We start from the raw sequence: 22,442 nt of genomic DNA on the forward strand, positions 1-22,442 counted from the left end.
TGCGCTGCTAACCACTGCGCCGCCCGGACCACTGCACCACTGTGCCACCCCGAACTGTACCTGCCACATTCTGGTATTTGTGTGTAGCTTTTCTTTCATGGCTGTCAGTCTCTGTTGTGTTTTTCTGTCTTGGGCGGGGGGATGGGGGTGTGGGCGGTTGGCGCGGGGGTTTGCTTCATGCCTGTCATTTTCTGTTATCTGTTTCTGTATTGGTGGGGGGGAGCAGTTGGTTGTGTGGGTGAGGGGGTTTTATTCATGCCTGTCAGTTTCCGGTATGTTAGTGCAGTTTAATTCTTTTCTAGCGGGTGAGTGTTTTTTTTTCACTTCTTTTGCTGTATTATTCAGTTCCTTGGATACGGGTGTATGTTTCACTCTATATCTCTCAATCCCTAGTCTACAGTTTATCTCTTGTCAGTTTCTGATTTTGAGTGTGGGTTTATCTGTACCTGTCACTTTGTTTTATGTGAGAAACATCTTATTCCGTATCTTTCAGTTTCTGATGTTTGTTTGTGTGTCTTGTACTTGTGCCCCTCAGTTTATTGCATGTGAATGTGGGTTTGACTGTCAATCTCACACTCACTTGTATATGAGTGGTGTTCACTCATTATCTTTGATTGTCTGGTTTGTAAATTTAAGTTTTAACCTGTGCCTTTAAACTTCTAATGTGCAGGTCTGGTTTTTAACCTGTCTATGTTATGGTCTGGTATACACAAACGTGTTTCAGTCTGGCTTTTGACTCTGGCTTGTACACCACATCTCTACATTCTCTGGAATGTGAGTGTGATTTTTAATCTGTACATGTCAGTTTCTAACATCTGTCTGTGAGGTTTACTTTGTACATTTCATTCTCTGGTCTGTGACTGCTGAATTTAGTCTGTATCTGTCAGTATCTGGTATATAAATCTTCTTAATTATGTGTGTGTTTTATTCTGTATCTGTCAGAGTGTGAAGTGCAAGTGTTGGGTTTTCTTTGTACCTGTCAGTTATGGATGAGAGATTTTCACTCTCTAACAGTAAATTTCTTGGAATTCACTGTGGATTTCACTCTGTGTCTGTCAGTCTCTTGTAGTTGAGTGTGGCTTTTATACTGCATTTGCTATTTTCCGAAATATAAATGTAGATTTTAATCTTTACCTGTTAGTTTCTAGTATGTGAGTCTGGGTGTCAATCTGTATCTGTCAGCTTCTCATATGCGAGGGTAACATTTATCCTGCACCTGTTACTTTCCGAAATGTGTGAAGGTTTTTATCTTTCCCTGTCAGTTTCTGGTATGTGATTGTGGCCTTTGTTCTGTCCCTATCTGTTTCTGTGAATGGAATATGGGTTCTGTTCCTGTCAGTTTCTGGTATGTGATTGTGACCTTTGTTCTGTCCCTATCTGTTTCTGTGAATGGAATATGGGTTCTGTTCCTGTCAGTTTCTGGTATGTGATTGTGACCTTTGTTCTGTCCCTATCTGTTTCTGAGAATGGAATATGGGTTCTGTTCCTGTCAATATCTGGTGTGTGAATGTGGGTTTATTCTGTATCTTTCAATCTTTGGAATTTGATTATGTACTTTCTGCAGCACCTTTTAGCTTCTGTTAAGTGAATGAGATGTTAAATCTGTACCTGTCCATTGATAGTATATGAATGTTTATTTTACTCTGTACCTGTCAGTTTATGGAACATGAAGGTGTTCCCGCCCCAACCTGCCAACTTCCAATATGTGATTGTTGTTTTATTCTATACCTGCCATTTCCTGGTATATGATTCTGTTTTTTGATCTTTACCTGTCAGTTTCTGTTACTTGAGTGAGTTTTACTTTGCACCAGTTGGTTTCTGGTATGTGAGTGTCACTGTTAGGCTGTATCTGTAAAGTTAAGATATAATAGTATGGGTTAATTCTGTATCTTTCAAACTCTAGTGTGTGATATGGGGCTTTTCTCTGAATCTTCGATTTTTGGTCTGTGTGTTTTAATCTGCAGCTTACAGTTCCTGATAGGTGTGTGTTTTTTTTTCTGCAGCTATCAATGTCTACTACACAAGTATGTGTGTTATTCCTATCATTCAATTTCTCTTATTGGAGAATTGATTTTCCTTTGTCCCTCTCAGTCTCTGGTATGTGTCCATGTGTTTTACATGGTAAGTGTCTGTCTCTGTTAGGTACTCTGGTGTTATTCTCTATCTGACAGTCTCTTGCATGTGAGTGGTTTTATTTTCTTCTCTGTAGCTGTCAGTCTCCCTTCTGTGACCGGAGGTTTTAATCTTTACTTTAACTCTTTTATAATTTGTAAATGTGAATTTCACTCTGTGTCTGTCTGTTTACAGTATAGGAATGTGTTTATTTTCTTTTAATCATCAATTTCATAAAATCATCGAAAGTTTAAGGCATGGAAAGAGGCCACTTATTCTAATCCCACCTTCCAGGATTTGGTCGTGAACCCTGCATCTTATGGCACTTGAGGTGCCTTGCCAGAGTACTTCTGAATCAGTTGAGGGTCCCTGCCTCAACTATCCTTTCAGGAAGTGAGTTCCAGACCCCTAACACCCTCTGAGTGATTTTCTTTCCCTCATCTCCCCTCTAATTTTTCTACCAATCACTTTAAATCTCTGGCCTTCGTCACTGACCTCTTTGTTAAGATGAATAGACCCTTCACCTCCACTCTGTCCAGGTCCCTCAAAATTCGATACATTTCAATCAGCTCTCCCCTCAGCCTTCACTGTTCCAAAGAGAATAATCCCAGCCTCTCCAATCTTTCCTCACAACTGCATTTTTCCAGCCCTGGCAACATCCAAATAAATATCCTCTTTACCCTCTCTAGTGCAGTTACATCATTTCTGTGATGAGGTGACCAGAACTGCACACAGTTTCAGGTATGTGAGGGTGAGATTCACTCTCTATCTTACTGTCTCCAGGATGTGTCCCTCTTGTGAGATTGATATAGTGTCTTTCAATCTGACCGTGGGTGTGCTTTTGAACTGAGATTGATGTACCTAACATTCAGCAGTACAGAATTGGAATGGATTGGATACAATGTCTGTCTCTTCTGCTTTGTTTGATTGCTGGATGGAAAATGTGTCTCTGAACTTGGGATCAGTGAGAGTTTGACTACTTCTGTTCCATGTGACTCTGGAATTAACTGATGGTCTCTGGGAGTGATAACATACCTACTCTGTGTTGCAAGGAGCTGAATGTACATTTCCTTGTGCCTGGGAATCATCACATTCATTCTGTTCCCTTGAAGTATTTGCCGACAGAAAGGAAGAACAATATATCTTGTAACTGAAGATCAGTTGAGGTGGAAGCTAGAAAAGAGATTAATGTAACATTTCAATTCATAATCATTATTACTAACCACAAATACTCACCAGAAATACAAAGAATGTCAGTGTCTGATTTCACTGCAGATCTCAGCATCTGCTGACCAGGTGTTTTGGCCGATTTACAACAATTTAGTGACATCCAGAAACAAGCCAATATCTGCACTGCTCTAAGATTGGGAATACCTGAGGGATGTTTGTACAGATCAGGTTTCTATTTCCATCTGACATTATAACATAAGAACCTAAGAAGTAGGAGCAGGAGTAGGCCATTCAGCCTCTCGAGTCTGATCCGCCATTCAATGAGATCATGGCTGCTCTGATCCTGGATTCAGCTCCATTATCCTGCCTGCTCCCAGAACACATTACTCCCATGGAGATCAAAAGTTTAACTCATCCTTGAATATATTTAACAACCCAGCCTCCACTGCTCTCTGAGGTAGAGAATTCCAAAGATGACTGACGCTTTGAGAGAAGAAATTCCTCCTTCACTCCGTCTAAAATGGGAGACTCCTTATGCTGAAACTGTGCACCCTGGATCTTGATTCCACTATTCACTGTACACTCACAGTAAACAGCGTGAAACAGGAGTTAAACCACCAACATGTATTACAGAACTGAGGCGAGAAACAGCAAAGATTATTCACGTTCTGTCTCACTTACCCAGTGCACACACACAGGCCGAGAAAGGTCTCTCCATTCCGCCGCTCACTCCATGTTCTGGGATCAGTTCATCCTCCACATTGCCTCTCACAAACAGCCCGCGACTCCCCCTGAACTTGCTCCGGAGTCAATGGTGATCTCTGATCCAGACTGCGGACAGGGTCCCAAAGCAATGTGCTGCTGGAAGCAGATTGCTGTTTACTGCCTTACCCCGAGGCTGTAATATCTCCATTCCCTCTGTTTAAAAACAAACTCTTTCCGCTCACTGAGTAAATGGTGTTCAACAGATTTGCTGGAGGAGGGGAGCGCGCATGCGTACATTCGCTCATTCACAATCAGCGGTGGGGGCGGGTTAATACCGCGCATGCGCCTCATTCGGCAATGGTTTGAAAAACAAAAATCAATCGGAACTTTCTCCAGTTCAGTTTTATCTGATTTTGAGCAATGGAACCGGGACTGTGGGCAAGATTAGAGAAGGTTTCCAGCTGGGAGATTACCCTGTTACCAAGCTCAACTTGAGATCATTCTCTGCACTATGTTTGCTGTTCATTAGCTCGAATTCTCAAAGTGATCCTCCGAGGGAGTCGATGTGTTTGCAGGAATGGAGCAGGAGTTAATATCTGACAGTTACAGTCACAGATCAATTTAATCAGATTGAAACTGTCTGTCACTGAGAGTCATAGCGAAGGGTTTGAGCTGAAAGATTACAGAGAGTTCAACAGGGCAGAGAAAGTTACATTTGGGACATTGTATGCCTCACTCTCTGACACTTTCCCGGACTGTGAGATTAATAATGTGTTTTCCTCTGGCACCATATCAGTGAGAGATGAGATTGGAAAGTCTTGTTTCCCAGGCGGATCTTTCGAGATAAAACGAATCTTACAGTTCAGCCGAAAACTCAATAATTGCAGGCCAGTCAGTGTAACCTCAGTAGTGGGTAAATTATTGAAATCTATTCTGAGAGACAAGACAAACTGTCACTTAGAAAGGCACAGACAAACTGAATTGAATTTGAAAAAGGATGATAGATGAGGGTAGTGCAGTTGATGGATTCTACATGAATTTTGGCAACGCTTTTGACAAGGTCCCAAAATACAGAATCTTTATAAAATAAAATCTCATGGGATCCAGGGAAATGCAGCAAGGTGGATGCAAAATTGGCTCAGTGGCAGGAAACAAAGAGTAATTGTTGACGGCTGCTTTTGAGACTGGAGGGCTGTTTCCAGTGGTTTTCCCCAGGGCTCAGTAATGGGTCACCTGTTTTGTTGATGATCTATATAAACAATTTGGACATAAATGTTGAGGAACACGATCAAGAAGTTTGCAGACGACACCAACATTGGCCGTGTGGTAGATAGTGAGGAGGATTGCTGTGGACTTGAGGAAGATGTTTATGGTCTGGTCAGAAGGGCAGAAAAGTGGCACATCGAATTCAACCTGGAGAAGTGTGATGTGATGCACTTGGGGAGGTCAAACAATGCAAAGGAATACACGATTAATGGGAAAATACTGAGAGGTGCAGAGGAGGTGCGGGACCTTGGAGTAAATGTCCACGGATCCCTGAAGGTAACAGGGTAGGGCGGCAATATGGTTAAGACGACATATGGAATCCCTGGTTATTAACCGAGGTATAGAATATAAGAGGAGGAAGGTTATGCTGGAACTTTATCAACATTGGTTAGGCCAGAACTTGAGTTCTGTGTGCAGTTCTGGTCACCTCATTACAGAAAGGATGTAACTGCACTAGAGAGAGTACAGAGGAGATTTACGAGCATGTTGCCGGGACTGAAAAATGCAGCTCTGAGGAAAGATTGAATAGACTGTGGTTGTTCTCCTTGGAACAGAGAAGGCTGACGGGAGATCTGATTGAAATGTATAAAATGTTGAAGGGCCTGGATAGAGTGGAGCTGAAGGGTCTATTTACCTCAGCAGAGAGATCAAAACCTGTCCTGGGAACTCTACATTTAGTGAACAGTTCGACATGAGAATGTGTAGATGTGAATATTGTGTAAGAGAGAGTGTATTAAAGGTGCTGGCGGGTTAGTCCAATGTCACTGTGTTTGTGCGTCCGGACTCATCGCCGGATTTCCGAATCCCTCTTGTGTCAAGTAACAAGATTTTCCAGTCAAAGAAGCAAATTGATCCCCTTCTCATTCCCAAAGTGGGAATTCAGTGTAATTTCTTTGTTGATTTCAAGATTTCAGTCAAAATGTAGAGAACATGTCAGCTATCGGGGGAAAGAGCGCCATCAGTGCAGCAATAAAACGGGTTTCAGTCAAAAATGGAGTCTTTACTTCAAGTGCAAACTTTTGGATAGCAGGCATTCTGATGTCAGAGACAGGAAGGATCTAGTCTGGGATTCTACAGTACCCGAATTTCAGTGGAATTGGAGAGTTTAGGACCAGAGAGAAACACAGAGAGGCAGCAGGAGCCGGGAGCTGACAGCAGGTTGTCTCCGCCCCCGTCCGCTCACTGCCTTTAAGTTGCTCAGTGCCGCCACCACCGGCTTCATTTCTGACCCAGTTCTGACTGACAGAGAGAAGTTGTGCAGAGTCCCGGACATGACCGATACAGCAGGCGCCGAAACGGCTCCTCCAGCTCCCGCCGCTCAAGTCAAGACTGCCAAGAAGAAGAAAGCGGCTCCCCGGAACATAGAACATAGAACATACAGCACAGAACAGGCCCTTCGGCCCACAATGTTGTGCCGATCCTTTGTCCTCTGTCAAGGACAATTTAATCTATACCCCATCATTCTCCTTTATCCATATACCTATCCAAAAGCCTTTTGAAAGTCCCTAAAGTTTCTGACTCAACAACTTCCCCGGGCAAGGCATTCCATGCCTCGACCACTCTCTGGGTAAAGAACCTTCCCCTGACATCCCCCTTATATCTCCCACCCTTCACCTTAAATTTATGACCCCTTGTAACGCTTTGCTCCACCCGGGGAAAAAGTTTCTGACTGTCTACCCTATCTATTCCCCTGATCATCTTATAAACCTCTATCATGTCACCCCTCATCCTTCTCCGTTCTAATGAGAAGAGGCCTAGAATGTTCAGCCTTTCCTCGTAAGACTTATTCTCCATTCCAGGCAACATCCTGGTAAATCTCCTCTGCACCCTCTCCAAGGCTTCCACATCCTTCCTAAAATGAGGCGACCAGAACTGCACACAGTACTCCAAATGAGGCCTTACCAAGGTCCTGTACAGCTGCATCATCACCTCACGGCTCTTAAATTCAATCCCTCTGCTAATGAACGCTAACACCCCATATGCCTTCTTCACAGCCCTATCCACTTGAGTTGCAACTTTCAATGATCTATGCACATAGACCCCAAGGTCTCTCTGCTCCTCCACATGCCCAAGAACCCTACCGTTAACCCAGTATTTTGCATTCATGTTTGTCCTTCCAAAATGGACGACCTCACACTTTTCAGGGTTAAACTCCATCTGCCACTTTTCAGCCCAGCACTGCAACCTATCCAAGTCCCTTTGCAGACGACAATAGCCCTCCTCGGTATCCACAACTCCACCAACCTTTATCATCTGCAAATTTACTGACCCACCCTTCGACTTCCTCATCCAAGTCGTTAATAAAAATCACAAACAGGAGAGGACCCAGAACTGATCCCTGCGGCACGCCACTGGTAACTGGGCTCCAGGCTGAGTATTTACCATCTAAGACCACTCTCTGCCTTCTATCAGTTAGCCAATTCTTAATCCAACTGGCCACATTCCCCACTATCCCATGCCTCCTGACTTTCTCCATAAGTCTACCATGGGGGACCTTATCAAATGCCTTACTAAAATCCATGTACACCACATCCACTGGTTTACCCTCATCCACTTGCTTGGTCACCTGCTCAAAGAATTCAATCAGGCTTGTGAGGCAAGACCTACCCCTCACAAAACCGTGCTGACTGTCCCGAATCAAGCAGTGTCTTTCCAGATGCTCAGAAATCCTATCCCTCAGCACCTTTTCCATCAACTTGCCTACCACCGAAGTAAGACTAACTGGCCTGTAATTCCCAGGGTTGTTCCTATTCCCTTTCTTGAACAGGGGCACAACATTTGCCACCCTCCAATCACCTGGTACCACCCCCGTCAGCAGAGAAGATGAAAAGATCATTGCCAGCGGCTCTGCAATTTCATCCCTTGCTTCCCATAACATCCTTGGATATACTCTGCTCCGCACCTTTAAGGAAAATACCTACCCAGGAGTCCTCGCTGCCGACCAGCTTCCGGTTCCTCCGGCGCCAAAAGAAACTCAAAGACAAGGAAAACAGTAAGTAAAACAGTAAGTACTTACTTTTAAAACACAGCTCCTGATGCCTTCACTCACCCACCGAAGAGTCGCTACCTTCTCCTGCTGCTCCGCCGGGAAATGAGCCGGTCCCACGTTGAGCGAGCAAATCCTCAAGATTGTGGCGGATTGCTCCGATCGCAAGGGGACCTCACTGCCCGCCATAAAGAAGGCTCTGGGTCGGAGCGGTGTGGATGTGGGGAAGCTCAGGACCCAAATCAAGCAAAGTATCAGGAGGAATGTGAACAAAGGCTCCCTGGTGCAGCCAAGAAATCAGCAGCCAAGAATTTACCAGTCAAGAAATCGGCAGCGAAGAAAGCAGCAGGCAAGAAAGTGACCAGTAAGAAGGCGGCTACGCCAAAGAAATCTCCAGCGAAGAAAGCAGCGCTTCCGAAAAAGTCTCCTGTGAAGAAGGCCAAAAAACCCAAGAGTGCCACGGGCGGAAAGGTGCTCAAGAAAGTTCAATCATCAAGGGGCAAGACCAAGCCGAAAGCAGCAAAGGCTCAGAAAGCAGCCCCTGGAAAGAAGTGAAACTGCACGGGAAACTTGTAGACATCTGAACCCAAAGGCTCTTTTCAGAGCCACCCACATCTCTCAGGAAAGAGCTGTTCCCCCGATCAAATGATCCCTGTCCCGCTGCCGTGTGCACATTTCACATAGAAATGATGGGAAGTAAATGCAGGATCCCTGGTGACTCGCTGACACACACTACACTCAGCCCTTCCCCCACTCTCTGTAACAAAACAGAGGGATGTCCCGGCCTCACTAACTGGGGATCTGTTCGGTACAGTCTCAGTTCATGCTCATTTCACTAATTCGGAGTGAGAGGGTCTAACACAGGAATACTGGCGAGAAAACTCCGCGTCACAACTCAATTCTCTAATTCAGCTGGGGTAAGGTGTTAGTAAAATACTCAATCCGTCTGGGAGGGGAGGTGTGTGGAAACGGGTTGACTTGTGATCGGAAGCACTGTACTTAGGCGGGTAGATGATCAACTTTTAATTGTTATAGATCCTTATTTAACAGCTCTGGGTTTCTGTTATCTTTGACTATAAAGGTTGAGTCTGGAAGTTTTGTGCTGAGCTCTGTTGTTGAGAGTTCTTTTTTTGAATTGGCGGTTCGAGCAAGTGGGAGGCGGAGCTGGAGGATGAAAGACATTTCTCTGCTCTGTCTGTCACTCAGTTTCCTCTCCGCCCCGCCTCTCACTCTCTGTCACTTTCTCAGTCAGGTCCGGGCGGGCTGTATAAAAAAGGCAGCAGAAACAGCTCGTTTCACATTCAGAATCGGTTTGTCTGAAGAAGCGTCATGACAGGAAGAGGTAAAGGAGGCAAAGGACTGGGCAAAGGCGGAGCAAAGCGACACCGCAAAGTGCTTCGTGATAACATCCAGGGTATCACCAAGCCAGCAATCCGCCGCCTGGCTCGCCGTGGTGGAGTGAAGCGCATCTCGGGTTTGATCTATGAGGAGACCCGCGGGGTGCTGAAGGTTTTCCTGGAGAATGTGATCAGAGATGCGGTCACCTACACTGAGCACGCCAAGCGCAAGACGGTCACCGCCATGGATGTGGTGTACGCTCTGAAACGCCAGGGCCGCACTCTCTATGGATTCGGCGGCTAAACAAATCCACCCTTTCTACCAAACACAAAGGCTCTTATAAGAGCCACCCAAAGACTCACATAGAGAGCAGTGACCTTGCAACTTGAATTAATAAGATCTAGTTATCACTATATTGTTTATCTTTATCAACAACGGCTTTTATACATCATTTAATTCTCTCAGTAAATTTACATATCACAGAAATTTCACTGTCTTTTTCTCTTCATTATTTATTGAAACGAGTCATGAATTAAACAGTTACATTTGATAATTTATACGTGAGGGTCTGAACTGCCGGCACGAAGCGGGATTTACTGCCGTTATAGTAAGTAATGACTGGCGCTTTATTCCCGCCAGAGAACACTGTTCAAACTGTGTTGCAAGACACAGAGAGGGATCCAGGAAGAAAAAAATAAAGCTACAAGGAGTGAGATTTTACAATTGTTCCCGCCAAATTAGGTGTTTTTTAATCTTTGCCTTGTTTGCTCATCGGAAATTGGCGGGCTTTTTGAAATTGATAAAATTTCAGTTACAGTTCATCCAATGAGAGCGCAGCATTTCCCGCCGGCCTTTTACTTCCCAGAGCTGGTTTCAAACTTGACTGATGGACGGGGCTGCATCCAATCACAACACTAGGGCGGTCCCTCCACTGTCTTAAATAGACAGTCCCTGAGCAGTCTCAACATTTACAGTGTCTTTGTTCCTGATCTTCTACCAGAATGGCCAGAACCAAGCAGACAGCGCGCAAATCGACCGGAGGGAAAGCTCCCCGCAAGCAGCTGCTACCAAAGCGGCCCGCAAGAGCGCTCCAGCCACGGGCGGAGTGAAGAAGCCTCACCGTTACAGACCCGGCACTGTGGCTCTGCGGGAGATCCGCCGCTAGCAGAAATCCACCGAGCTGCTCATCCGCAAACTGCCCTTCCAGCGCCTGGTGCGGGAGATCGCACAGGACTTCAAGACAGACCTGCGCTTCCAGAGCTCGGCCATCATGGCCCTGCAGGAGGCCAGCGAGGCTTACCTGGTGGGGCTCTTTGAGGACACCAACCTGTGCGCCATCCACGCCAAGCGAGTCACCATCATGCCCAAAGACATCCAGCTGGCCCGCCGTATCCGCGGGGAGCGCGCCGAAACTCACCCTGCCCCGAACTGAGTTTGGCATCAAATAACACAACGGCTCTTTTAAGAGCCACCAAATCGGCAAAACAAAGAGCTGCGATCACCTGTTGTCAGAGAAATGGGGTCTGGAGCAGATCATTTTATTAGCGAGCCGATCATTTTGCAAAAGCTTTTGTTGTGCATAAGCGGTAGATTTGTTAAAATGTCACAAGAGGAGAGCAGCTAAATGCCCGAATCCAGTAGGGAGAAGGCTGAGGGGAGATCAGATTGAAATGTACAACATTTTGGCGGGACTGCAGAGAGTGGAGGTGAAGAGTCATAGCAGAGAGGTCAGTGACTATGGGGCATCTGTTTAAAGTGATTGGTGGAAAAATTAGAGGGAAAACGAGGATTTTATTTTCACCCAGAGGGTGATGGGGGTCTGGAACCCACTGCCTGAAAGGGTAGTTGAGGCAGAGACCCTCAACTCATTCAAAAGGAATCTGGATATGCATCTTAAATGCTGTAATCTGCAGGGCGACGGACTGAATGCTGGAAGGTGGGATTAGAATAGGTAGGTCATTTTTCGGTCGGCACCGACACGATGGGCCAAGTGGCCTCGTTGTAGGCCAATACAAAGCAGCGCTAGCATTATAAAATTGCCTTCTCAGACAGCAAGCAGCCCTTTCAGAGATAAAGTGGGTGGCTCTGAAAAGAGCCTTTGGGTTCGCAGATTTAAGTCAGGCAGCTTCACTTGCTCTTGCTGCTCGGAGCGCTGGTTTTCTTGGGCAGCAGCACGGCCTGGATATTAGGCAGCACCCCGCCCTGAGCGATAGTCACCCCTCCCAGCAGCCTGTTGAGCTCCTCGTCGTTGCGGACTGCCAGCTGCAGGTGTCTGGGGATGATGCGGGTCTTCTTGTTGTCCCGGGCCGCGTTGCCGGCCAGCTCGAGGATTTCAGCTGTCAGATACTCGAGCACAGCAGCCAGATAGACCGGGGCTCCGGCACCCACACGCTCAGCATAGTTCCCCTTTTTAAGGAACCTGTGAACACGGCCCACCGGGAACTGCAGTCCAGCTCGGGAGGAGCGAGACTTGGCCTTGGACCGAGCTTTACCACCGGTCTTCCCTCTTCCAGACATTACCACAATCTGACAAACACTTTCAGGAAGAATGCTGAGAACCGCCCACAATAGTCCTATTTATACCTTCGGGAGGAATGGTGTCGGGGGCACTGGTGATTGGTCACTCTGCACTGGGTGTCATTGTACTCTACATGTGACCAATCAGAGAGCTGCTGAATTCACCAATCCGGAGACGCCAAGGAGATGAGGGCGGAAAATAACGGCGCGAAATTGTCAGACTGCAAACGATTTTTCAAATTTGAAAATCCCGCCAATATATTTGTAAAACACAGAGCGGCTTCAATATAGATCATCACATTTATAGGTAACTTGGTTTTACCGCAAATATTTTAAAATCTTTTTCATATTGTATTATTCTACATGTGGTAACAATTTCCAGATTCACTTTCACATTCCACCATCTATTCGGGTTTACTCTCTATCCTTTTTGAAACATTCTATAACCAGAGGACAGAAAGCCTCTTTCACAGCATTCTGTAACCATTTCAGCTCAATGTTCCTAATGATACCACATCACTGATTATAGATTGATCCCTATTGGTGAGAGACAACAGCGGAGTGTATAATCTTAGTGTCAGGTGTCAAAGAGTGAGACTGAGGGTTCCCACACCACCGGGGTTTCTAGATAATGTACTGATTACTTATTGAGAACAAACTTGATCTCGGGATATGAGTGACTGAGAAATGATGTATGTGCGTTAAATCAGATTTTATTATCGAAATACAGCAAAGGGGCCGAATATGAACGCGTCCGTGAACAAAGCTCACAAATAGTCAGTAATTAATGATCGGGACATTATTAAGTAGAGACAGGAAGATCGCACGGGCAGTGAAACTGTATTAACCAGAATCTGTGGGATTAAAACAGAGATCACAAAGGCAGTTAGAAAATACTTGGTAAAAATATCAAAACAAATTGATATTTTAGAGATAATGTTGTAGCTTTTTGAGAGACGTTGTGGGTGGCTCTTAAAGGTCAGAACTCGCATTTTATACACATCCCCAGAGCTCTATGTTAATGAAGGATGGGGTGAAAACCATGTTCGTGATTGGCTGGTTTACAATGATGTCAATTCTTGAGATTCTCTATTTATCTGATTGGTTACTCTAGATAACCAATCAAATTTAGTGCTCGGCGAACCCACAACATTTCACAGCTGTCAGCTCGTCCGTTGCTTTTGCCTGTCACCTATCCACCGATATCCCTGACTTTCTCACTCCCTCTGTTACTGTCTCTTCAACTGGTTCGGTTTTGTTGCCACCAGCCCGTCACCTTTTTCATTCTGCACGGATTATTCCTCCGCACTTCAGCTCACTCACAGAAGACAAGGTGACCGAGTGATTAAAACGATGAACTGCTAATCTGTTGTGCTCTGTATGCGTGGGTTTGAATTCCATACTCCTTGTTTCTGAATGTTTAAAATAAGAGCACCGGCTTCGTGTTCCATTCGAGTGCGCTGGTTCTTTCTAAACAAGAAATACGGATGTGTAAAATAAACACAGTGACGGTGTTGTAGTGGAGTATTGCATCCAGTTCTGGTTATTTGAGGGTACAGAGGAGATTTATCAGAATGTGTGAAGTCGGTAGAGATGGATTTGTTCTCCATTGAATCAACAACATTGAAACAGCTGAAGAGACAGTAACAGAGGGAGTCAGAAAGTCAGGGATATTGGTGGATAGGTGACAGGCAAGATCAGTGGACGAGCTGACTGAAGGGAGATTTACAACAAGTGTGAAACATCATGACAAGTGAGACAAGGATAAACAGTTCCCATTAGCTCATTGTACAAGGACATAGTGACAGAAATTGAGGATTTGGGGCGAACACGGAGTGAGTGGTGATGATCTGGAACTCACTTCCCACAAGGGAGCTGGAAGTAGAGACAATCAGTTACTTCAAGAGATTATTGAATCAGCATTTGAAGGAATTAAACTTGCAGAGTTACAGGGATCGAGCGGTGGAGTGAGTGTGACTGGATTGCACTGTGGAGAGCTGTCATGGACTCGATGGGCCAAATAGCCTCCTTCCGTGCTGTAAATAACTATGTTTACTATTAGTTTCTGACTGAAAACTGATCAGTTTAAAGGCTATTTTAAATCTGTATTTATTCAAAAAATGATAAATTTCCAGGAGACGTACATGGATGATGAGAATCATTTTATAAATTGCATTGACTTGTTCAGTTTTAAAACTGTTATTTTTTTGTATTTTGTCTGTGTGTAGCTTGTACTCTGTCCCCGTCAGTTCCTGGTCTGTGAGTGTGAGTTTACCTCATTTTGTTTCATTCTGTTATCTGAGTGTGGGTTCAATCTTTACCCAGAGCGCTGTTTGTGAACTGAACTTTACCTATCTCCCTTTTTATTATTATTTAACAAAGATCTGCACACTCTTGTTTCTGACTGTGAACTCATTTATTAGTTTAAAGGACATGCCTTGTTTAACATAGATTTCATTAAAAGAAAATTGAAGCTCAGCATTGTGGGAGATACACATGGATGATGAGAGTCTTTTGTAAATTTTAATTTGGAAATCACATTGATAATTTTTATGTTATAAAATGAATCTGTATGATACCAGAATTGAGGTCTGACCTGCAGTAGAGAACTCATGTCAACTGCTTGGAAAGCAGATATTCTCAGCACTATACCACCATCACTATGTGAGTTTAATGTAGGTAAATGAGTACATTATTCTGTAACATTTATTTTCTGTTATGTGACTATGTCTGGTTCCAGTTCATCATGTCAGCCTCTGGTACTCTGTATGAGGTGGGATTAATGTGGTGTATGTCAGTTTCTGGTACTGCCTGTGAGTGTGAATATATTTCTGTATCCATCAGTCTCTCAAACTGAATGTGAGTGTGGATTAATTCATTTATCATCCGTCTCCGCAACTGACAGTGAGAATGTGATTCAATCAGTATCTCTCTGTCTCTGGTATTGTATGTGAATGTGTTGTTTATTCTGTGTTTTTCTGTGACTGGTAGAGTTTGTGAGTGTGGCATTCATTCTGTACCTGTTAGGAAATATTATTGAATGGCATTGTGGACTCTGTTTTTTAGGCACTCCTACTGTATGTGAATCAGATTTTTACTGTGTCTGTCTGTTTCACGTCATGTAATTGATTATGGGATGCATTATATAGCTGTCAGTCTGAGATAGAGAGATAGAGAGATAGAGAGATAGAGAGATAGAGAGATAGAGAGATAGAGAGATAGAGAGATAGAGAGATAGAGAGATAGAGAGATAGAGAGATAGAGAGATAGAGAGATAGAGAGATAGATTTTTGATCTACAAGGCAGTAAAGGGTTATTGGGACAGCGAGGAAAGTGAAGTTAAGCACAATCAGATCAGCCATGATCATACTAAATGGCAGAGTAGGGTGGAGAGGTCAAATGGCCTACTCTTGGTCATATTTGTTATGTTCTTAAGATCTTCTCTTACTTGACATGATTTGTGGGCCACATTCTGTATCTTTAAATCTCTGGACCAGAATGTGTGTTTGGAATTCATTCCTTGTCTAGTGGGTGGCACAGTGGCGCAGTGGTTAGTGCCACAGCCACATAACTCCAGGGACCCGGGTTCCATTCTGGGTACTGCCTGTGTGGAGTTTGCAAGTTCTCCCTGTGACCGTGTGGGTTTTCGCCAAGTGCTTCGGTTTCCTGCCACAGCCATAAGACTTGCAGGTGATAGGTAAATTGCCGCTAGAAGATAGTCGGGATAGGCTGGTCGGGAATATGAGATTACTGTGGGGTTAGTATAAATGGGTAGTTGTTGGTCGCCACAGACTCGGTGGGCCGAAGGGTCTGTTTCAGTGCTGTATCTCTAAATAAATGTATCTGCCTCTGAGGGAGTGTGCAAGTGTGAGATTAATTCTGTAGCAGCCAGTATGCGTACTGTACATGCATGTTGGATCCATTCAGTATATGTAAATTATGGGTATGATATGTGATTCATTCTCCATCCATTAGGCTCTGGTACCCTGTTTCAGTGTCAGGTTCAATTTGCATCTCTGTGATGTCTGTGTGATCCTTCAGTACTTAATATGTACCTCAAGCATTCTGTTGGCTGCTGTTAAATTTTTTCGTGTATCAATATTTTTTTCCTTGTGTTTAATATAAAATAGGAATTAACTATTTCATAGCTGTCTATTTTGTTCAATTCTTGGACATGAGTTGTGAATTGGTATCCAATTCCTTGCTCTGCCAAATTAATTGTGAGTGTTAATCTTTCAATCTGATACATGACCTGGTATGTGCAGTCAAATTACACCATTTTGTAAAAAAAAAAAGAATGAATACTGTATGTTTCTGTCTGACCCTTAGTGACATGTTTGGACTGGTTTGTAATCTGTAGCTCAGTTGATATTGTGGGGGACTTTATTGGGATTCATTCTGTCGCTTTCAATCAGGTAAATTTTGCCTGTTCTAGTTAAGATATCTTATTTGAAATGTAGTCAAATTGACAGTGTATTTAAATCTGATAATGAGTGTGTTTTTAGACTGGGTTTGATGTATCTACCAGTCAGCTGGAGTAAAATAGATACAACTTCTATCTCTCCTGCTCTGCTTGACTGTTGGATTGAAAATGTGTCTCTTGATCTTGGGATCAGTGTGGGTCTGACTACTTCTTTTGTTTGTTACAGTGGAAATGATGAGCTGGCTGTGTCACTGTGCTTTGAGAGTGATACTGTATCTACCTACTGTGTGTTGGAACAAGCTGGGTGCACTTTTCCTTGTGTCCAGGAGTCAGGACTTTCATTCTGGTTCCTTCAAATGTTTGCCTGCAGCAAGAAAAAGTAATTCTTATACTTGAAGAAAGGTCAGTGAGAAGAATCACAGAATCATTACAGTGCAGAAGGAGGCCATTTGGCCCATCGTGTCTGCACCGGTTCTCTGAAAGAGCAACTCCCTCAGTTCCATTCCCCTGCCTTCTCCCCATAACCCCACCAAATTCTTCCCTTTCATAAAACTTTCTAATTCCCTTTTGAATACTTCAGTCAAACCTGCCTCCATCAAATTCTCAGGCAGTGCATTCCAGATCTTAACCACTCACTGCATGAAAAAGATTTCCCTCATGTACCTTTTGCTACTCTTACCAAATACTTTAAATTTGTGCCCTCTCATTCTTGATCCTCTCATGAGTGGGAACAGTTTAGTTTAGAGATACAGCACTGAAACAGGCTCTTCGGCCCACCGAGACTGTGCCGACCATCAACCACCCATTTATACTAATCCTACACTAATCCCATATTCCTACCACATCCCCACCTGTCCCTATATTTCCCTACCAGCTACCTATACTAGGGGCAATTTATAATGGCCAATTTACCTCCCAAACTGCAAGTCTTTTGGCTGTTGGAGGAAACTGGAGCACCCGGAGAAAACCCACGCAGACACAGGGAGAACTTGCAATCTCCACACAGGCAGTACCCAGAATTGAACCCAGGTCGCTGGAGCTGTGAGGCTGCGGTGCTCACCACTGCACCACCCCTAGAGTTTCTCTCTATCCACTCTACCCAGACACCTCATGATTTTGAATACCTCTATCAAATCACCTCTCAGTCTTCTCTTCCCCTGGGAAAACAGTCCTAACTTCTCCAATCTATCTTTAAAACTGAATTTCCTCATCCCTGGATCCATTTTCGTGACTCTTCTCTTCACTCTCTCCCATGCCGTCAGGTCTTTCCTCAAGTGAGGTGCCCAGAATTGGACATCATACTTCAGCAGAGGCTGAATTAGTGTCTTACAGAAGTTCAACATAACTTCCTTGCTCTTGTACTTTATTCCACTATGAATGAAGTCTAGGATGCTGTATGTTTTATTAAACACACTCTGAACCTGTCCGGCCACTGTCAATGACTTATGCACATACACACCTCAGTCCATCTGCTCCTGCTCCTCGAATTATAACCTTTATTTTATACTGTTTCTCCATGTTCTTACTACCAAAATGAATCACCTTACATTTCTGTGCATTGAACTTCATCTGCCACCTGTCTGTCCATTCCACCAACTTGTCTATGTCCTTTTGTAGTTCTACACTATCCACCTCACAGTTCACAATGCTTCCATGTTTCTTATCATCTGCATACTTTGAAATTGTGCACCAAGGTCTCAGAGATTAACCTATATCAGCAAAAGCAAGGGTCCAAACACTGATCCCAGGGAAACTCCAACACAACCTTCCTCCAGCCAAAAAACATCCATTAACCACTGCTCTTTGTTTCCTCTAACTCAGGCAATTTCGTATCTAGTTGCGACTGTGCATTTTACTGCATGAACTATAAGTTTGCTCACATGTCTGTTGTGTGGCACTGTATCAAACACCTTTTGAAGGTCCATGTACACCACATCAACTGCATTGCCCTCATCAACCCTCTCTGTTACCTCCACAAAAGACTTCAGCAATTTGGTTAAACATGATTTTCCCTGAAGAAATCCATGCTGCTTTTCCTTAATTAACTCACATTTAGAGTCATCGAGTTCGACAGCACATAAATAGGCCCTTCAGCCCATCATGTACATCAGGTACCTCAGTATTCTAATCCCATTTTCCAGCACTTGGTCAGTATCCTTGTACGCTATGGCAGTTCAAATGTTCATCCAAATACTGCTTGAATGTTGTGAGGGTTTCTGCCTCTACCATCTCTTCAGGCAGTGTGATCCACATTCCAACCATCTTCTGGGTGAAAGCATTTTTCCTCAAAGCCCCTCTAAACCTCCTGCTCCTTACCTTAAATCTCTGTCCCCTGGTTATTGACATCTCTGCTCAGGGAAAAAAATCTTCCTATCTCTGCTTCTCATAATTTTGTTTATTTTTTTTATTTAGAGATACAGCACTGAAACAGGCCCTTCGGCCCACCGAGTCTGTGCCGACCATCAACCACCCATTTATACTAATCCTACACTAATTCCATATTCCTACCACATCCGCACCTGTCCCTATATTTCCCTCCCAGCTACCTATACTAGGGGAAATTTATAATTGCCAATTTACCTTTCAACCTGCAAGTCTTTGGCATGTGGGAGGAAACCAGAGCATCCGGAGGAAACCCACACAGACACAGGGAGAACTTGCAAACTCCACACAGGCAGTACCCAGAATTAAACCCGGGTCGCTGGAGCTGTGAGGCTGCGGTGCTAACCACTGCACCACTGTGCTGGCCAAGTCAGGTTGCCCCTCATCCATCTTTGCTTTAATAGTCCCTGTGACTATTGATTTTGCCCCCAATTATTTTTTCTCTCTGTTTTTCCAACACTGAATTTAAACTAACTGGCCTGTAGTTGATGGGCTTATATTTACACCCTTTTTTGAAAAATTCTGCAGTTCTTTAGCACCACCACCGAGTCTAAGGAAGAGTGAAAAATTATGGCCAGATCTTCTGTGATTTCCACCCTCACTTCCCTCAGTTTCCTTAGATGCATCTCATCTGGCTCTGGTGCTTTATCCACTTTAAGTACAGACAGACTATCTAATATTTCTTCTTTATCAATTTTAAAACCCTTTAATATCTGACTTACCTCCTCTTTCAACATTACCAAGGAAGAAGATGCAACCCAGTCAAAGACAGATGCAAAGTATTGCTTTAATACCTCAGCTATGCCCTCTGCCTCCATGTGTAAATCCCCTTTCTGGTCCCTAATCGGCCGCACTCCTCCTTTTACCACCTTTTTACTATTTATATGCTTATAGAAAACGTTGGGATTTCCTTTAATGCTCGCTGGCCGTCTCTTTTCATCTTCTCTCATTGGTTCTCCCATTTGTTTTTTTTTCACTTCCCCTCTGGACCTTCTATATTCAGCCTGGTTCACAGTAATATTTTCTACCTGGCATCTCTCAGAAGCACACTTTTTCTTCTTTATCTTAATCTCTACCTCTTTTGCCATCCAAGGAGTTCTGGGTTTGTTTGTTTTAATTTTCCCCTTCAAGGGAACATACGTCGACTGTGCCCGAACTATCTGTTCTTTGAAGGTAACCCAATGTTCATCTACCTTTTTTTTGCTGCCAGCTTTTGACTCCAATTTATTCGCCCCAGCTCCATCCTTACCCCATTGAAGTTGACTTTCCCCCAGTTAATTATTCTTACCTTGGATTTCTCTTTGTCCTTTTCCAGAGTCAACCTAAACCTTATGATACAATGATCACTATCCCCTAAATGCTCTCCTACTGATACGTGATCCACTTGGCCCACCTCATTCCCAAGAACCAGGTCTAGCAGTGCCTCCTTTCTCGTTGGACTAGCAACATACTGTTGTCGAAAATTTTCCTGAACATACTGTAGGAACTCTTGCCCCTCACTGCCCTTCACACTGTTATTATCCCAGTCTATGTTTGAATAATTAAACTCTTCCATTATAACTACCCTATAATGTTTGCACCTTGCTGTAATTTCCTTGCAAATTTGTTTTTCCATGTCCTACCCACTAGCTGGTGGCCGATAGACAACACCGAGCAATGTAACTGCAGCTTTTTTGTTCCTTCGCTCTAGCCAAATTGATTCTGTCCTCGACCACTCTGGGACATCCTTTTTCTCCAACACTGAAATACTCTCCTTGATCAATACTGACACCCCTCCCCCTTTATTCCCTTTCATGTTTTCCCTGAACACCTTGTATCCAGGAATGTTTAACACCCAGTCTTTCCCAGTCTCTGTTCGAGCCACAACATCAAATTTCCACATGACAATCTCCGCCTGTACCTCACCAGTCTTATTAACCACACTCCGTGTGTTCACATCCATGTACCCTGATTCAGACTGTATTACATTCTGCCTTACTCTGATCCTACTTAATATCGTATTATTCCCTACTCTTGTGTTATCAATCTCCCCCAGTATTCTGTACATGTCGGTATCCCTCTCTATTACTTGCTCCCTGACAAGTTAACTGACATGATACAAAAGTAATCAATATAATCTTTTCAATAATAATCATTATGAACAATCGGAAAAAGAAAACCAGCAACACAAACAGTGTCTGTCTCCTGCAACACTCTGCTTCTGCTTCCCACCTGTTTGCAGCGGTTTTGCGACACTCAGAAACAACCCACACCCCGCACCGCTCCATGAATCGGACTACCCGATGGAGTCGTCACCTCTCCCTTCCCCCCACCGGCTCACTCCATGTTCCGGGACCAGTTTCAGCTCCACAAACTCCGACTCCCGCTGAACTTCCCCGCTATTCAATGTTAATCTCTGAACACATCTGCAGACTCGCTCCCAAACCTGGTGTTGCTGCTGGAAGCAGATGTTGTTTGTTCACTTACCCCGGGACCCGGATGTCTCCATTCGCAGCTGATTTAAACAATCTTCCGCTCACTCACTGAATGACGCTCAGAGACAGTGTTGGGGGAAGGGGAGCTCATGCGCTCTTATCCTCATGATGACGTCACAGTGGGCGGGGTTATATCGCGCGTGCGCTGCTCTCTGCAACAAAAAGCAATGGGAACTTTGCCCATTTCACCCTCATCAATGTGTGAACAATGAAACTGAACATGGGGTTAGGGTGGAGGGAGGGTGGGGAGGGCTGGAGGGAATCTATAACCTAGAAAGCCGGGAGCTGATCCCATTTAGATGTTCAAATTGCCGTCTCTCCCTGCAGGGTGTTTGTTATTATTGAGACCCTCCTCTCAAAACAATCCGACAGAAACATGGGAGGAAGGAGGGAGTCGGTGTGTTTGCTGGGACCTTGTAGAATTCATTTCAGTCAGCAAAGGTTTGTCTAACCGGAGTGAAACCCGCGGTCAATGTGAGTAATACTGAATGGTGATCTTCATCGTTTCATTCTAAACAAGAGAGACACGGAGCTGCCGCGATTATACCAGACACACAAACACAGTGACAATAGAGCCCGTCCCAGAGTTTCAGCTCCCGGTTGTTAAATGTCCTCATGTACACAGTCTTTGCTGTGAATTTTCAGGGCTCAGTTGCCGATGTCTCGTCCTGTATCCCTTAAACACTCGGAGCCAGGAGATCCTCACACTCCATTTTGAAAGATTTATGGACAGGAATTTTTCCAAACTTTGGCTGAGTCGATCATAACCTGCTGATCAAGCATAGTATTATTCAAACAATTAATGAGACATTCTGTTCACTACTTGGGTCTTGAACACGGTTTGATTAGATCAACAAATGAAAGGTTCAGCATTTTTCCAGATATAGCAGACAGAGCTGGATAGAGGGACTCAGGGTTTAATCCTGCACACACAGGACAGTTTGAGTGACAGTCACACAGGGACGGGAAATGGTCTCGATTCCGTTGCCTACTCACCCAACAAGGGCAGTTCGGGACTGACTAAACATCCAACTCACCATAATTCAGTACTGGAGAAAGACAGAGGCTT

At 44.2% G+C, this 22,442-nt stretch overlaps 2 protein-coding genes and 1 long non-coding RNA gene across 4 annotated transcripts; 1 reads left to right on the forward strand and 2 right to left on the reverse strand.

Moving 5' to 3' along the window:
• Positions 1-8,344: 8,344 nt before the first annotated feature.
• Positions 8,345-8,794, forward strand: LOC137356430 (histone H1.M6.2-like). The gene has a single exon (XM_068022322.1). It carries the CDS (start codon positions 8,345-8,347, stop codon positions 8,792-8,794), a length of 450 nt encoding a protein of 149 aa, XP_067878423.1.
• A 2,910-nt stretch (positions 8,795-11,704) lies between these two features.
• LOC137356474 (histone H2A-like) lies at positions 11,705-12,094 on the reverse strand. The gene has a single exon (XM_068022362.1). It carries the CDS (start codon positions 12,092-12,094, stop codon positions 11,705-11,707), a length of 390 nt encoding a protein of 129 aa, XP_067878463.1.
• A 271-nt stretch (positions 12,095-12,365) lies between these two features.
• LOC137356457 (uncharacterized) lies at positions 12,366-21,449 on the reverse strand. 2 transcript variants are annotated; one of them, XR_010971064.1, is made up of 3 exons: positions 21,366-21,449; positions 16,802-16,881; positions 12,366-13,564 (listed from the first exon to the last, which is right to left on the reverse strand). It is a non-coding gene; the product is annotated as an uncharacterized lncRNA (long non-coding RNA). The 2 variants fall into 2 exon arrangements; XR_010971065.1 differs by having other exon boundaries at positions 16,798-16,881.
• Positions 21,450-22,442: the final 993 nt, after the last annotated feature.

Source organism: Heterodontus francisci, chromosome 45 (assembly GCF_036365525.1).
Source record: "Heterodontus francisci isolate sHetFra1 chromosome 45, sHetFra1.hap1, whole genome shotgun sequence".
Taxonomy (NCBI): domain Eukaryota; kingdom Metazoa; phylum Chordata; class Chondrichthyes; order Heterodontiformes; family Heterodontidae; genus Heterodontus; species Heterodontus francisci.